A 16,738-nucleotide genomic window follows, 5' to 3' on the forward strand; every position below is an offset into this window, starting at 1 on the left:
TTAGTTATTAAAGTTTTAATTATAATACTACTGATTTATTTTATTTAGTATTGGTAAAGTAAATACATATATACACAACTAGTAACAAATAGTGTTACTACTATATATATATATATATATATATATATTACTTTTTAAATTATTTTTAGTACTAGTGTATCATTGAGTCCCATTGTTAGTCACAACCTGGCACAGTGATCAGTGGCAGAGCACCTGGAATGCTAATGCTTAAACTGGAGCTATTTATGGCCGTTAATTAATTTTAACTGAACACTGCTAGGTATATTTAGTAACACTAAATGCTTTAGAGTTATTTTTTTTAAAGACATGAATGTTAGAATGTAGTTGTTAATTACAAAGGCACAATGTTTCAGAATAAGAAGCATAACTGTAATGATAATTTGAGCTGTACTTTAGAAATTATTTCAAATGTTTTAACATACTTTTAGTGTATTATGAAGTAACAAATATTTTATCAACCATTGTGTTCTATTTTTGCTATAGCCGCTAAACAGACATATGTTAAAACATTACATTACCAAACAGAAGAAAATGGAACAAAAAACACTTTGTTGTTTTTTTATCTATTTTTTGGTTAAATCATTTGTCTGTACTATAACCAATGAATCTCCTCGACTGTGCTGCATAGTTTCAGTGTGCTTATCTGTTTGCAGATTTAGATATTTTATAAACTTTTGTAATGATTTGAAATAAATTTGATATGATGGCAGAAGGCACATGGAAGAAGTACATTGTAAAATACCTGATTGTAGACGTCCATGAAGTACATCAGCTTGAGAAAATATTTTAAGAGTTTTGACTTTAACCTCTTATTTTTAGTAGATTCTTTCAGAGTTTTACAGTTTTGGTTTAAAAAGCCTTCTTTATTATTCAATAATACTGATAAACTAATATGAGAACATCTTTTTTATATTCTAGAGATGAAACATTGAATAATGGGGAAGAAGTAATTGACAGTTAATTTCTAAACAAATGCTAGTTTTCATCAGGGGATATTTTATGTCTAATGTCATATTTTGATATTACTGTGACAAAAATATGTTTGTGATATCTATCCTTAGCTATACTGCTATCAAGGCTGATGTCAATTTAAATCTTTAAGGTGCCATAAAATGCTGATTTTATTATAATTGTTAATTTGTGTGTGTATGTGTGTGAAAGTCTATTACATATAGTTTATATCAAAATTGGTTTATTTTTGTCATAATTATATTAAAGAATCTGTGATACTGCATCTTGATATAATTTTTTGAATGAAAAAATATTAGACTTATCATAATTTCTTACACTGAAATAATGAAAGTAAGCTTTAAGATGTGACAATTGATGAGCAAGATATAAGTAACTATAAATCAGGTGTGTCTATGTGTATCTAAAAATAAACCTGTTACTGGCAATGAAAAGAGTGAAAATAAGTTTAACATTAGTTATATTTTTTATGGTTCTTACGATTTTCTCGTCAAAATGTTTATATTATTTTATAAAGAAGTGTTTAAGAAATTATTCATTACATGTGAGTAATGCATGCATACCTCTAACCTCACAAGAATAACGTATTTACATTTTTCAAATCTTTTTCAACACATATAACTGAAAACTTAATCTTAAATTTCGTGCTTCCATGTTACATAAAATAGAAATATTTCAAGCACTTGTATATGTTTCCATTGCACTAGAAAAGAATTAAAGAGAGAATGTCTTTTGGATAGCCACTTTGAACTTGTATAATCCATGTACCATGTAGAATGCATTGTTTAAGATGAAAGTTAAGCATTATTCGATTCATTTTTAAACATATGGTTCCAATTGCTGCTAATTTAAAAGATTCGTTATCATTATAACGTGATTATTTTTGCTTACTACAGTGATCACTATGTAGTTCTTAAAAAACCTTGTAAGTAACAGTGAGTAACTTTGGCACATATAGATCATCTTATGTGACTGACTAGTGTTTTTTGTAGTTTCCTTTGTCTTAACTTCCAAGTTTGAAAGTTGTCTTCTAAGATTAGAAATTTGGTTATTCATAGTCATATACAAAGCAAATTGTTAAGGTGTTAACCAGTAAGTTACGAGTTACTTGGTCTGTCTTTTGATAATGTGACCTTTGTGCAGATTTTTGTTGATTCAAGTCTTCTGAGAAACCTTTTACGTTCGTAAGTTACGATTGGAAAAATTACACATAGCGTAAACATCCTGTGGGCATTTGAACATACAAGTGGGTCACATTTTTAAATATCTTTCCATCTGAGTGTCCACATATGCAATTTTGCCTGGAGGTTTTTTGGTCACTCCACACAAAATAAAGATTTCAGATTAGTCAATACTTCATTGTTCTCCAACCTAAATCAGGAATAATATGTATGGTTCATACTGTTCATTGATGGTGGGCTGATCTGTTTTCTATCTCATTTAACCAAATGGAAAGGTATAGTACTTTCTGTAATGTTGCTCATGCCTGTCTGCTGCATGTTTTCGTTATTGCACTGCCTCATTTTTGTCCTTGGTTTTGAAGGCCAAATATGAACACTTCCTTACATCTCAGCAGCTACTCCATACCATTGAGAAACTTTTCTATGTGTACTTTCTTTTTTTGCATACCTTGATGATGAGAATATTAAACACACAAAAAACTATAGCTGATAAGCTGAGTACAGACATCTGAACAGAGTCTGGTTTATTACTTTTTGTAGCAGTTCACAAATAGATAAAAGATATTTTCAGGGTCAGGGAAACCTGTTATTGCTTGCATATCTCTTTATCAAGCTAGCAAACTATCATTGCCTTGTAGAGATATGTTCAAGGTTGTTAAGTAGTTGTGTCATCTGACTGGAACAATGAATGTCAAAAAGAACTGAACAATCATAACAGTTGAGAGACCTTTGTAGAATACCTGAAAAGCTGAAAAATGTTAAGTGCTAAAATTAAGGCTTTAATTACAGGCATAGTTAATACAAATAGGAATCTTTACATGTGATCCAAATACAGAGATTAGCATGCTTGAGATATTTTAGACAAACATTCATCCCAATTACCCCTTTAGTTATGCTGTATGTGTTTGGAAAATTTACATTTGAAGTTGTTAAGATTTTTATATGATCTGCAGTTACTGTCATGCTTAGCAGCACAGACTGTATTCCCACTGCAGGTACAGTTGCTCTATTCAAATAGTGGGAATAATACCCAAGTTGCATGATGTTTTGGTGGGCGTGTAGCTTGGATCTTTGGTCCAGTTCCTTTTAAGCATTCCAATCATGCTTTTTGCAATACTTTTACATATTTATATGATTAAATTTACTATATAGTAGCATTAGGAACAACATAGATCAGTGGCACTTTACCCCAAATGTCATTTTAACATGCACTTCAAGACTAGTGAGTTTCAGATTCTGCATCATACTGCTATTCTATTTCGTCAGGTACATTGAAATCTAAAGGTGAGAGATTTAATTGATTAATCAATATATCAATTACTTATGAGTATCAATTATGTTGATTAATGTCAAGTAAACTATTTGACTAATAAAGTTACAATTAATCAAAAATCACAATTTAAGGGTTTCTGGTTAGATTCCCATTGTCACCAAACCTGCTCACCCTGTCTTTGTTATGGCACAACTACTAAACTATAACTAATATTTACCTTCTGATGATAAGATTGGCAATTGTCTGGCAGTACCTGCCACCAGTTTTTTTCTCGCTGCATTTGTTAACTAGAGGGAAGACAAATGTCTGAAATTACCTGCCCCCATCCTTTTTCTTCTTTTTGAACTGCATACTAGGGAGGAAGACAACTAGTTGCCAACATTTTTTGCTTTGATTTTATGTACCATAGTTTGAGGAAAACAGTAATAATTGATTAATGAAATGTTATCAATTAATGGAGCCATTGATTAATATATTAGCAAACACTACTAATTGTCCAGTTCCATTGATATCTGTGGGAAATATTTGGAATACTGCTTGATTTAGCATTGTTTCATAGATGAATGATGCAATCAATCTTAGTCACTTGATTCTTTTAAATAATGGAAAATTTCATAAAGAAAACTAGTTTGAAAGCTTCATATTTGGTCATTTAGAGCTATCATTTATGTGATATTCAATCTGTTAAAGTGCAGTGAAATAAACAGATGAATTTTAATAAAATATGTAAAAGTTAAGAATGATCTGTGAAATTTATATGCTTAACTTGTCCAGATACCTTTAAAGATATGAATTTTTAAAAATAAATTCAGTAGAAATGTATGTAATAACACTGATTACACATCTAAACAAAGTTTAGGCTATCTTCTTGTATGTGTTGACCACAGTATGTGACCTGATATTATAACCTCAGTGGATATAGATAGTAATTATATGGTGAGTCAGCTTCTGTACAATCACGTATATGAAAGTTGTGTTATGCCATTTTGCATCACTGTTGTCATTTAAAGGTTTTTTGAACATCATTGTTTAAAGGATAAAAAGTTAGGTGTTAATCATCAGTTTGATGTAGGCTTAATTACATTTTTTTTAAGTAATTTTAACTAAATATTTGCATCTACAAAATTTATATTATGATTTATACTTGCATTGTGTCTGGAGATGTAAAACTTATTTTTTTGCATTTCCTAAAGATTCATTCTTATGTGAATAATGGCTGTGTAAAATTCTTTTGGTATTAACATTAAAAAGAATAATCCATTGAATATGTACCTTGTATTTTGAAGAAAGGTTTATTTTTTACACTGATAAATTTGTTGTAAACTTTAATGAAGATGAATTTAAAAAGAAACTGCCAAAATGAACAAACTATACTATAGTATACCAATAATAAAAATAAAAGAGTTAAGACAGAAGAACACAGGGTAATTTAATGAAGCCTGGTTTGCATCTGTTTAACTTACTAAATTTGTCTAGAATGTAATTTTTTGCTTGTGTTAGTATGGAGGTTGATTGTTATATGTACAACAAGTTAATGCAAAAATGTACGTAATGATTAATGATAGACGTATTGAAAGTTTATTGATCACTGTTATTGAGGTAGCAGAAGCTAAATATTCCTATATCAATACTAATTTTTTTTGTGCGAAATATCAAAACAATTTTTATAAGTAGAACAAATAACAGAAGCAAACAAAATCAATTTAAATTATAAACAGTGATGAAACATAATGTAAGTGCTGTTACTGATAAATATTTTTATTTTTTAACATTGTAAAATAATGTGTCTCTTAGGTTCTTTTAGTAAATCAGGGACTCAGTGCCTGTTGACTTGCACTTGTATGTATTGTTATGGTGAGCACATGTAAAATGATCTATGTGAAAACTATCTTATCATTTTCTAATTTTCATTCATTATAAAATTAATTATTGCATGCTCATTATTATTATTATATCATATTAGTATTTAATAATCTTTTATTCATAACACTTTGTGATATCTTCTGTATTTTTTTAACCTAATGAAATGTTTTAATGACTGCAATTTTTTTACTGTTTTTACATATAATCGTAATGCTACCTGATTATAAGCATTTGTGTGTTTGAGAATGGTGATGTAAATTTATAATTAGTGTTTTTTTTGTATTACTACATTAACCCAGCTTCTGCTATGTAATGGCTGAACTACCTTTGATTCTTAAACTGCACTCAATTATAGTATAGAATTTTGAAAGTTAAAGTAACAAGTTTTTCCCCCCCCCGTATTGAACAATACCTTTTAAGGATATATTAATATAGATTAAGTACATACATTTTTTATTGTTGTTGAAATTACATAAAAACTATTAAAATTGCTGCTTGATTCATATTTTGGAAAAAGGCACATGACAATTTCTAAGTATAAGAAATGCTTTTTTTGAAGGTATATTGATATTAGATTAGGTATATATAGTAATATTTTTTTATTATTGTTAAAATTTTATACAAAAATGCATTACTAAAATTTGGATTTGTTTTAGAGAACATTACAGAGGACAATTTTAAGTGTAAGAAAAGTTTACATCAATTTATTATATAGTTTTTTACATAAATCATAATGTACATTATAATGAGACAATGAAGCTGAAAATTAATGAGTATGAGTAAATAATTCGTATTTCATTTCTGATGCAAAAAATGGTAAATACCTGTATAAACTTATATTGTAGGGAGAAATATATTTATGTAAGCAAAACAAATTGGGGTCTAAGCTGACACAATATACTATTACTATCTACACATTGTATAAAACTTGTCATGTAATAAAGACCCTTTGCTTTACATCTTATTTGCAAACTTTAATGTTGTGTGTTTATGTATGTCATTGATATTCAAAAATGGTTTTAACTCTATGAAATTTAATTTTAGCTTGTGCACGTACTGTGTGTTTACCCATATATGTATAGAAAAATTAGTACTTAAACACTTGTATTTATACCAAAAAAATTCATGTTATTTCACTTAAACATATTTATAGATGAATGATAATTGCAAAATAGACTGTATGTCATTGTATCTCACAGTAACTCCTAATTTCTAACATTTTGAACTTCATGTGTTAAAAATTAGGAAAATTCACTTTCAGTAGACATAATATGTGCACTGTCAATTGTATTTCAGTTGGTAGTTTCACAGAATTTCTTTGAAATGTCAGTATAGTTTAGATGTTTACTTTATAAAGGGATTATAATCTTTTGAATTTTGTTGGATATCTTAAGGTTAAAAAAAATCTCAAACTTAATCTCATAATATTTTTTAAATCTTTTTTTCCTTAGTGTTTCTACATGATATGAAATTTTGATAAGACTAAACTAACTTACAAGAATATTCTTTACCATCCAGGAGTTTTCACTATAACCCATGTTTTAATCTTTGGTCCTATTTAAAATGTAGAAATTACACCATGTGCTTAAGATGAAATCAGAGTTGTATGGAATTTTATGTTTCAGTATATTTTGAACAGTTTTTGTTTTGTCTTTGTAAAATGTCACTAAAAATCAAGAAATTGCTATGGATAAGATCTAAAACAATGAAAAGGACTTTAGTATGGTGTGGTTGCAAAAATGGTATTCTATGTATATAAATAAAGTAAAAAACTTCCAAAGAGTACTGTATTCAGTCCTTTTTTAAATTACGTTGTTGTACTGTCAACAATTAGAATATTTTTTAATGAATTTTTATAGTTGAAAATGGCTTTTGGGGGAAGGCACAGTTTTCAGAAAAAGTTATTGGGTAGAATTATAAACTGGGTTTGTAAATACATTTGATTATGATTGACCAAAAACGAAACTCAAGTAGGATACCTATATTTTAAGACTTGGTGTACTAACTCAAGGGTTGTTAATATGGAACACTTTAAAAGTTTAAATTTTTGTTGCATGGTATTGAAATGAAAAACCTTAGTATATTGTAAACAGTTTTTCTTCTGTAGACAAATGGAATGTCACAGGAAAATATAAAATCTTAAAATGCAAATTTAAACATAATGTCTAGTTAAAAAAAAAACAAAAAAAACTAAATTTGGACCTAATCTTAATTCACATGTTTCTGATTTTGATGGAAAAGCAAAGTGTAGTGTATATTGCAAGAAGTTTCATTAAGGGTATGTTATCAAAAAAGACTGTATAACATATTAGTTACAATGTTTAACAATCTGATTTTAGGAGAACATAACAGACAAGACTCTATGGATCCTGATGATAAATGGAGCAATGAATGCCACTGTAACAGTTTGACTAATTTGAAGCCCTTAGAAAGGCGACGTCGGAGAGAACACCAGCGTTGTCAGGCACACTCTCTTGTTGGAACACCTAATTATATTGCTCCTGAGGTGCTCATGAGAACAGGTAGGTTTTAACTTTTTTTTTTAAAGAAATGCACTCGGATGTGGCTGTAGAATTTAACATCTAATTACCCCACTTTGTAAAACTATAGCCAACTAAGTATCTTGTAATCTGCGTGAGAAGATGTGTAGAAAATAAAAATCTGTATTTTAACCTACATGAGAGAAGTGCCTCACACCATTAGAAAGTTATGCAATTATCCTTAGTAGTGTTGTTGTAGTTACTGGTTAAGTTAGGACAATCCATATATAATTGTGGCCACCAGTCAAAGTGTCTGACAAAGCAGTAGAAATATTAAGTAGTATTTATATTATATAATTACCAAAGCAGATAGTTGCATTCTTTTTTTTAATATTCTAGAATTCATTTTAATTATTATAAATACAGCTGGTTGAAAGGCACATTAAATGGGTTAAAAATTGGAAAAGCAACTTTTGAGAGAGCTACAGTTTCCTTTGGTTTTACAATTTGAAATTCTTTAAGATTTATTTAATGCAAAATGGACCATGAAAATTTATAGTTTAGTAAAAAGATGATTCAGTGATTTTTTTCCATTGACATATAAATAAAATGTTTAAATTGTATCAAAGATATATATATGTATTGTTTACTTGTCATAATATATATAGAAGAGTACTTAATCCAGATACCACTTCATTAAATAATAACTACCGTACAGTAATAATTCTTCTGGTGGTGTGTGTCTGACACTACATTCCATGATCAAATAACAGTTGGCAAGTGTGTTATCTGAAAATGTTCCAAGTACCTTTTGCTGTTATCTCTCCTACCAATGTTAGTCAGTCCTGTGAATCCATTCTACCCAAGTGGCACCTCTTCCACATTGGCAGTGCATGTAACAAACTTGTTGTCATAGTTATTGATAAACAGACACTGTAAGGTGACCACAGTCAATATACCTTAACCCTCTTGATTTTATTAATCTTTAAATTAGTGTACCAGCTCTTCTTTACAAGCCAGTATTTAGTAAGAGATGTTATCACATTAGAGCTTATTGCATCTTGAAATATTATTCCCAGAAAGTTAATTGGCTTGATGTTAAACTTCTAGTGACTAAAGCAACATTTTTATATCGCTTTAAGTTGCAGTGATTGAATATTTGAAATGATGTTTTGAGTGATTACAGGGTAACTGATAATTCACAAATTTACAGTAATAAGAATGTAAACACACACACCCTTTGCCAAGATATATATATATATATATATGTTCTTTCCATGTTAGAAAAGCATTTTATCTATTTTATCAAGTCATATACAACTTTGTATAAACATAACCTGTGGTGTGAACATGCGTGTATGTATATACCCAAGGTAAAGATTGATTCAAAAATCAAAACTGAGTTGAGATATTAATTTTTTGGCAGAAACCTGTTTCTGTAGACATTTGTCAGTTTTCTAAATTCAATTTCTTCAGTTTTCAAAAGAAATTTAATGTGCCCTGTGGTAACAAATGTTAGGTAATGGATGTGTGCAAGTATTTCTAGTTTAAAGGTGAGAATTGTAGGTCTTGAAATATAATGATTATATACAGAGAAGACAATTGGCCTCCATTTCTATTGTCAAATTGGTCATATACCCAACATGTTCAAATCAGGTGAGAAAAATGTTTTGGTAGTGGTGGTGGTTACTGTCTTGCAAGGGCTACATTTAAGAAAAATCTAAATTTGTATTTATAATATTAAGATTAGTAATGGGATGGGTATAAGCCTACGACCGATCTCCGTATTGTTTTTCTGATCCAATTTTTAAGAAGATTGGACTGGTAAGTTTGTTTACCTATGAAAATATGCAATACATTCAGGTGCTTCATGATGGAAAGAGCGCAGTGTATCCTCAAATTAGGATTTGTTTAAAGGTTTACAGGAAAATAAATGTAAGAGGAGATGTTATTGAACTTCATCGAATATATATTTGATTTGTATTCCAATGAAAATATGTCCTTTTTATAGTCTGATAAGTGCAAGATTTAATTGAAAATGAGTTCTGAAGCTTTACGTATGCCACTAGTTTATATATATTTTAAGGATGTCCAGTCACGTGAAACACACAAATGCAGATTGTAAAAGTCTGATTTCAACATCAGCTGATCTTGGGCATATTGGCACTGATCCAATATTTCACTCAGGTCGCAGGCCTAGGTAAATACCAAACACTAGAACTGTTAGGCTTTATCTAAAATTACCTTATCTGCTTCGATGTTTACTCTAAACTGAAACTGGTATGTGAGACTCCTCTCAATTAACCAGCTGATTAACAGTCAGCCAGCTAATCACAAGATGTCTTTTGAAGCTGAAGGTATCCAAACACCTTGTCAATGTACAAACTCCTTAAAGTGTAAAGGTACATGATCAAAAAAGGATAAGCACAGAGGTAGGCTTTAAATCTTTTGACATCCACCTTAATGGTGTGTGCTTTTTGCCCATTTGTGTAGAATGACACAGGGTAGAGATTTTTCTTACATCAGACATTATTTTTATGTTTTTAATAGTTTAGATGTAGCCTAAATTAGACAGCCATGATCCGGTGAAAGTTGGAAGAGTAGATATATGACAAAATTCTCTAATTAATAACTTTTTGTTACAGACTAAAACAAGTTAAATGTCACAGATTTTTAAATTATTTTCATTCTTATAAGTCCAATTTTCATTGATCCAAAGAATCTGGTTATGTATTACAATACAGAATTTATAGATCACAAAGTATTACAGTAATTTGATAACATTGATTCATGTTTAGTATAGATTGTGAAGTCAGATAGCTTATTACTAAAAACTTTTGTTTTATGATATAAATCTTGGTAAGACATACTTATACTTGTATGTATGCAAGTCTGAAATTCTGGTCAACAAATTTTATAAAGGGAAAAAACATTACAACAAACTATTGTGTTTTACTGAGCTAATACATTATCATGCCTCTTTTATTGGCCAAAATGTACAGAAAAAGTGGCTATAACAATGCATGCAAGGTCCACCATGCATCAATTTGCTTTAGAACTGAATAGAAAAATTAACTTAGTAGGATAGGAAGAGATTCATGCATAGTATTCTGTATCTGCCTTTTCATTGGCTCAGTTTTAAAGGGTTAGTAATTTACCCCTGTGAAATTGATTTGTACAAATATTGCCTCAGTATTCTGTGAAATGACCAGTTTGATCATTAGAACACGAGATAAAGTGGCACAAGTTAGTAATAGTCTTGTGTTTACTGTTCATCCTAGAAGTGAGTAGTGTGAATATTTAGTGCACCAGAGCATGTAGACCACTCTCACTAAAAGTTTCATTTGCTGTTCTCATCTCTGTTTGTATGAATAATTTTGTGAAATGACCAGTTTGATCATTAGAACACGAGATAAAGTGGCACAAGTTAGTAATAGTCTTGTGTTTACTGTTCATCCTAGAAGTGAGTAGTGTGAATATTTAGTGCACCAGAGCATGTAGACCACTCTCACTAAATGTTTCATTTGCTGTTCTCATCTCTGTCTGTATGAATAATTTTGTGAAAAGTATGTAACAAATTGAATTTAACACACCATCATATCCTTTACCTAATTAGGCTAAAAGCAAAAGTGTCATGTATAAAAGATAGGTAAATAATGTTACAGTACAAACTGCAATGTTGGAAAAGTAAAATCCACTGTATCAGATGTAATCCTGATTTTACATGTAAAATGAATATTAAGAGCAGTTGTGAGTGTTCAAGTACACAATATTCTACATCTAAAATAAACTTTCACGGTTGAAAGCAGTATTTATTATAAATTTGGAAACTGGTAAGATCTTTTGTATTTATAAAACTAATCATAGTCATGTAATTAAACATATTAAAACTTCACTTTTGCTTTTAGTTAAACTATTTCATTATCATTTGATACCCAGAAGTCATGAATATTATGATGTTTATTTACGTTTATCATAAATGTTTCATTGTATTAAACTGTATTACGTACTCGTATGATTTTTGATTTACCAGTAATTTTATAATTTCAGTTTTATTCATTAAAAAAATATTTCTCAGTTATTGTTGATTTTATAAAAAAAAAAAACTAATCAACAGTTTGAATAATATTTAATGGGTAATTTTCCTTACATAAAAGTAACCCTTCCTCTGGTGTGTTTATGGAACATTCTGTTGCTTGGAGCCAAATAAAAAGTTCCTTGCTAACTTCTTCAATGAATTACACCAATAACTAAATGTGCATTTTTTCATTTCATAATTAGGTTTAAAAGAAGTAACATTACACTGAAACTTCACAATTTTGCTATAAGAGTAACATTCTAACAAAACTAATTCACTCAAAGTTCCAACCAAGAATCAGGGACCTCGCCTAGTTACTTTTTACCAGGTGAAACAACAACCAAAAATATCCTGATGTGTTATTCATTATCTAACTCCACTCAAACAGATAATTTGAAAAGTACATAATTTCCTGGTCAAAACAATTAATTTCATACCCACAAACCATAAGTTAGTGAGAATACAAAGTAAATTACAACAGGAAAGAAAAAAGAGACAACATATATGTATGCTAAAATTATGTTTAGTGAAATAAGTCACCCGAGAGTAATTTCTACTTATGTAAAAATATTATAAAGATAATATGAAAATTAAAACTACAGAATTAATTAAAGACTTGAAGAAAAGTTTATTGTAATAATCTGGTAAGATACGTGCATCATAGGACTATTCATGTGACATTAGTCTGGCTTTAAATGTCAGTTAAGCAAGTTCACATGCTTGATTTGTTTGTTACATAAAGGTGATTTAATAGCATGTTTAATCAAGCTGAAAGGTTGATTAACTGTGTCTTACTTTCCAGGGTATACACAACTGTGTGACTGGTGGAGCGTAGGAGTAATTCTATATGAGATGGTTGTTGGACAACCACCTTTCTTAGCAAATAATCCAGGAGAGACACAATATAAGGTAACTAATACTGTGGTGGATTCAGAGATCATAATTAGTAATGTACACTAATAATCCATAGTATTTAATGATAAATGTTAAAGTAGTCTGGGCATCAGACCAACTAAATAGATTTGTGTTTTTCTCAGTTAAAGTAAGTAACAAGTCAAATATTATTAGGGTGAATCATAAGTGTATTTTCTTCTATTCAGAATACCTTTGAGGAGGGTAAATTAATGATATCTGCACAGTATCTACAACACTAAATATTTAAGGTTATTACAACAGAAGTAATAACCCATATTAACTTTTTTTTGTTTGGATAAAATTTTGTTATAATTTTAAGGAAGTGAAAACCAGAAACTGCATTGAATTGAACCATATTGTTTTCAGGACATAATTGTCACAATTCTTAGTTATGTTAATTTGTTATTCTCATTAGGTTATTAACTGGGAGAAGTGTCTTCACATCCCTCGAGCAGCAAATCTTTCAGTAGAAGCTACCGACTTGATACTGAAGTTGTGCTGTGGTCCTGACAAGCGACTTGGCAAAAACAGTGCTGATGAAATTAAAGCACACCAGTTTTTTAAAGATATAAACTTCAAGAGTGGTCTGCGAAAACAGGGAGCTCCATATATGCCACGCATTAGGTATCCAACAGATACATCCAACTTTGATCCAGTGGATCCAGACAAACTCCGCAGCTCAGGATCTAGCGGAGACAGTAAATCTGAGGATGGATATGAAAATGGAAAACATCCAGAACATGCATTCTTTGAGTTTACTTTTAGACGATTTTTTGATGATGGTGGTCAAGCTTATCCTGTAAGAATTAACACAGATGAGAATGAGAACCAGGGGTCTCCTGTGTATGTGTGATAACACCATATCTATAGCCAGTGACAAACCACTTAGATCTCAGTAGGATGTGTAGTAAATATGGCTTTTAAAATTATCCTAGGCTTTTTTGCCCCAGTCCCACCTTGAAAGTTATTTATTCAGAACTAAAAGTGTGCTTTGATTATAGGTGGGTATATGTTGTTGTAGAATGTGCTTTATTTTTGTACTGTACAGTAGCTGCAAGCACTTGACTGTACCCTGTACATACTGTAAGTAGCAGCATTTGCCACTGTAAATATTGGCCATGGTGTACAGGCTATGTAATAAAATCATTCCTTGACAAATTAAACATTTATTTGTACATATCTGTTCAAGCACTTACAATCAAAAATGTAAACACACACAGCTAGTAATTTTAGTTTCTCTTTTCATTGCCATTTTATGGATGTGAAGATAGGAGAAAAAACTGTACAGTAAACATGGCTGTATCCTTGAATTGGTTGGATAAAACCTTTTATTGTGTTTTTCTAATGACTAAAGTGCAGATATATATATATATATATATAGCTTTTGTTAAAAATTCTTAAGTTTAGCCAGATGTTTCCAATTCATAAGGAACAACTGTGTACAAAAATTTCTATAATAAGGACACCACATAACTGTGACAATAGTAATCTTAAAATATATATTTTTTTCTGCTACCAGGTTTGAAAGAAAAGGTTATTTTTAAATTCTATAATCCATCTAAATACATTAATATCCAAAATGACTAGATAATAACAAATGTGTGCTTTATCACAAGAAAACTTGGATGGATTATTTAGCAACCTGGTGAATACACACCTATAAAAAAAAAAAAAAAGGGTTAGTTTGCTGTAGAATAAGAATACAAGCATAAACATCCTAATTTTGTTAAGACCGAAGATTTAAAATATGTACTTCAATAGAGTATTTGGAAGTGAAATAACTAGGCACTTCTATAACTATTGAAAATTAAATATAAAACATCTTTAGTGAGTATAACTAACCAGCAAGGTGATAGTTAAGAATATTCTATGTACAATAACCTAATAAATATATATAGTCATAAAACGAAATGATTCCAAAACATGTATAAAAACTGGTCTCAAAAACTTTCATTGACTAGTTGTGGGTTGTCAAGTCTGTCCAAAACTCCACAGGCAGTCAGTGACAATTTTATCTGTAGCTACATCCTATGTTTATAACAAGTGATTAGACACTGTTACAAACAGGAAAAATTGTTTGTTCCGGTTGTTTTTAATTTTGCACAAAGCTACAGGGCTGTCCATACTAGCCATGATAGACTAGAAGAAAGACAGCTAGTCAACACCAACTCTTGGGTTACTCTTTTTTTTTTTTTTTAATACCAGAGTGAGCCAAATTCAGCTTAATTCACAGTCTGATGGTCTTCAATACAGTATTAATAATTATACTATTACTTCATTAAAAGTTTCAACATTTATACAAGAAAAGGGACTGTTTTCCTTAGAACATAGTAAACACATTTTATTGGTAACAATAGATCTCTAACATTTACTAACACTTGCTCTATTCTGGTAGTAGGTCATCTCCCAGTTCTTCATTATCAAATTCATCATCATCTGCATCTTTTTTTCGTGCAGCAGTTTTTGGTCTTTCCTCCATTGGGCCCAAGGGATCATCATATGTTGTATCTATGGAACAAATATTTTTTATTTAGTAAAATTATGCAACAATTTACAAATAGACTTTCAAAGCTGCTTCAAGCAATAATAGGATGCTAATAAACTTACTGACCACGTTATTCAGTTACATTCAAAAACAGTATCAGGGAATAGTAGTCTCGCAAGTGGATAAGAATTTTATGAGAAGTTAGTCATCTTAATAAGCTTTTGAAAAGCCTCTTACTTTAAAGCAAGTAGGTGGGTTTAAATCAGTTTCTTTAACATGTGTAGTTTTGAATCTTTAGCGGTATGATAATGATTTCAAAGTTTAAACAACTGCTTGTGACACACCGAAGTTTTTGCTGAGAAAACAATGTACACAAAACACTAACTTTTTCAAGACTTGTCATCTACAAAGATACCTATAAAACCATTAAAATGTTAATCTAAATATTATTAACAATTACTTAATCTTTTTAATAGGCAATTACATATATTGAATGTAAATGTAACTTTGGATTGGTATGATACTGTACAGTCTTTGAAATAAACTAAACAGTTTACTAATCTTTATTCACAGAGAAAGAACATTTTTTGAATGACTGTTAAATTACTTACTTTTCTGCCTTTGAAAATAAATAGTTTACGCATGTTGAGTTTAAGAAGTTAATATCACCATGAAAAAGCAACAAATGGAATGTGTCATAAAGCTTCAGTACCATATTTTTGAAAATTTTCAAAATATAAGTACACACTTTAATTGTTTTAGGGATAAGCCCAATTTGAGAAAAAAATCTAACTCTCTGAAATATTTCAGAAACAAATAATAAGGTTAATTGAATGTCACCTCTATATACTTATTGAGCAAAACATACAATTAAATGAATAAAATACTATCATCCTAAATTAAGTTTTTCAGTTCTTATACTGGCTAAAAATGGTAAGAAAAGGCACATATATTAATACAAGAAATAAATAGCCTTATAACACCAAAACGTTTTTATTTAATTAGACACTCAACGTTTCGCTTTACAGCTTCTTCAGGAGCGTTCACTAAAACTGAAACTGACAGTAAAGCGAAATGTTGTGTGTCTAAATAAAAACAACACTTTGGTGTTATAAGATCATTTATTTCCAATATTAACCCTTTTGATATGGGTCACAGGTGAAAGGTCATGTCATCTCTTTTGTTCACTCGCATTCAAAATTTTATTGAACTACTATATCATGAATTTATGTCAATAAGTTTGGTATCAACCTGTAGATTATAATTCAAATTTTCGTAACTTAAAAGCAAATATTAAAAAAAAATATTTTTGTGTGGCATGTTGAATGTAGCATTGGTTCAAATTAGATTTTTGTGAAGTCAAAATACTAAGTCTGTAATTTCAAATGAATTAGAAACTCAAATTACTTGTATTGACAAGCTAGAATATAAAATAAGAGCCTCTTTTCACTTTGCTAAGATATTGCTTATGTA

General features: G+C 29.8%; 2 protein-coding genes across 3 annotated transcripts in view; one reads left to right on the forward strand and one right to left on the reverse strand.

Annotated features, from left to right (window-relative positions):
• LOC106478341 (serine/threonine-protein kinase LATS1-like) overlaps nt 1-13,943 on the forward strand; it is a 59,456-nt gene extending 45,513 nt beyond the window's left edge. For both annotated transcript variants that reach the window (XM_013938879.2, XM_022381921.1), the window contains 3 exons: nt 7,647-7,829; nt 12,668-12,774; nt 13,196-13,943. In XM_013938879.2, coding sequence (XP_013794333.1) covers nt 7,647-7,829; nt 12,668-12,774; nt 13,196-13,633 — 728 coding nt within the window. In that variant the 3' untranslated portion in view covers nt 13,634-13,943. The remainder of the gene's footprint in view (nt 1-7,646; nt 7,830-12,667; nt 12,775-13,195) is intronic.
• A 53-nt stretch (nt 13,944-13,996) lies between these two features.
• The window catches only part of LOC106478335 (intraflagellar transport protein 88 homolog), a 74,037-nt gene continuing 71,295 nt past the window's right edge, over nt 13,997-16,738 (reverse strand). Inside the window, exons 21-22 of the mRNA XM_013938873.2 lie at nt 15,163-15,288; nt 13,997-14,437 (exon numbers count right to left, since the gene is read on the reverse strand). Coding sequence (XP_013794327.2) covers nt 15,164-15,288 — 125 coding nt within the window. The 3' untranslated portion in view covers nt 13,997-14,437; nt 15,163. The remainder of the gene's footprint in view (nt 14,438-15,162; nt 15,289-16,738) is intronic.

This window comes from Limulus polyphemus, unplaced genomic scaffold, assembly GCF_000517525.1.
Source record: "Limulus polyphemus unplaced genomic scaffold, Limulus_polyphemus-2.1.2 Scaffold200, whole genome shotgun sequence".
NCBI lineage: Eukaryota > Metazoa > Arthropoda > Merostomata > Xiphosura > Limulidae > Limulus > Limulus polyphemus.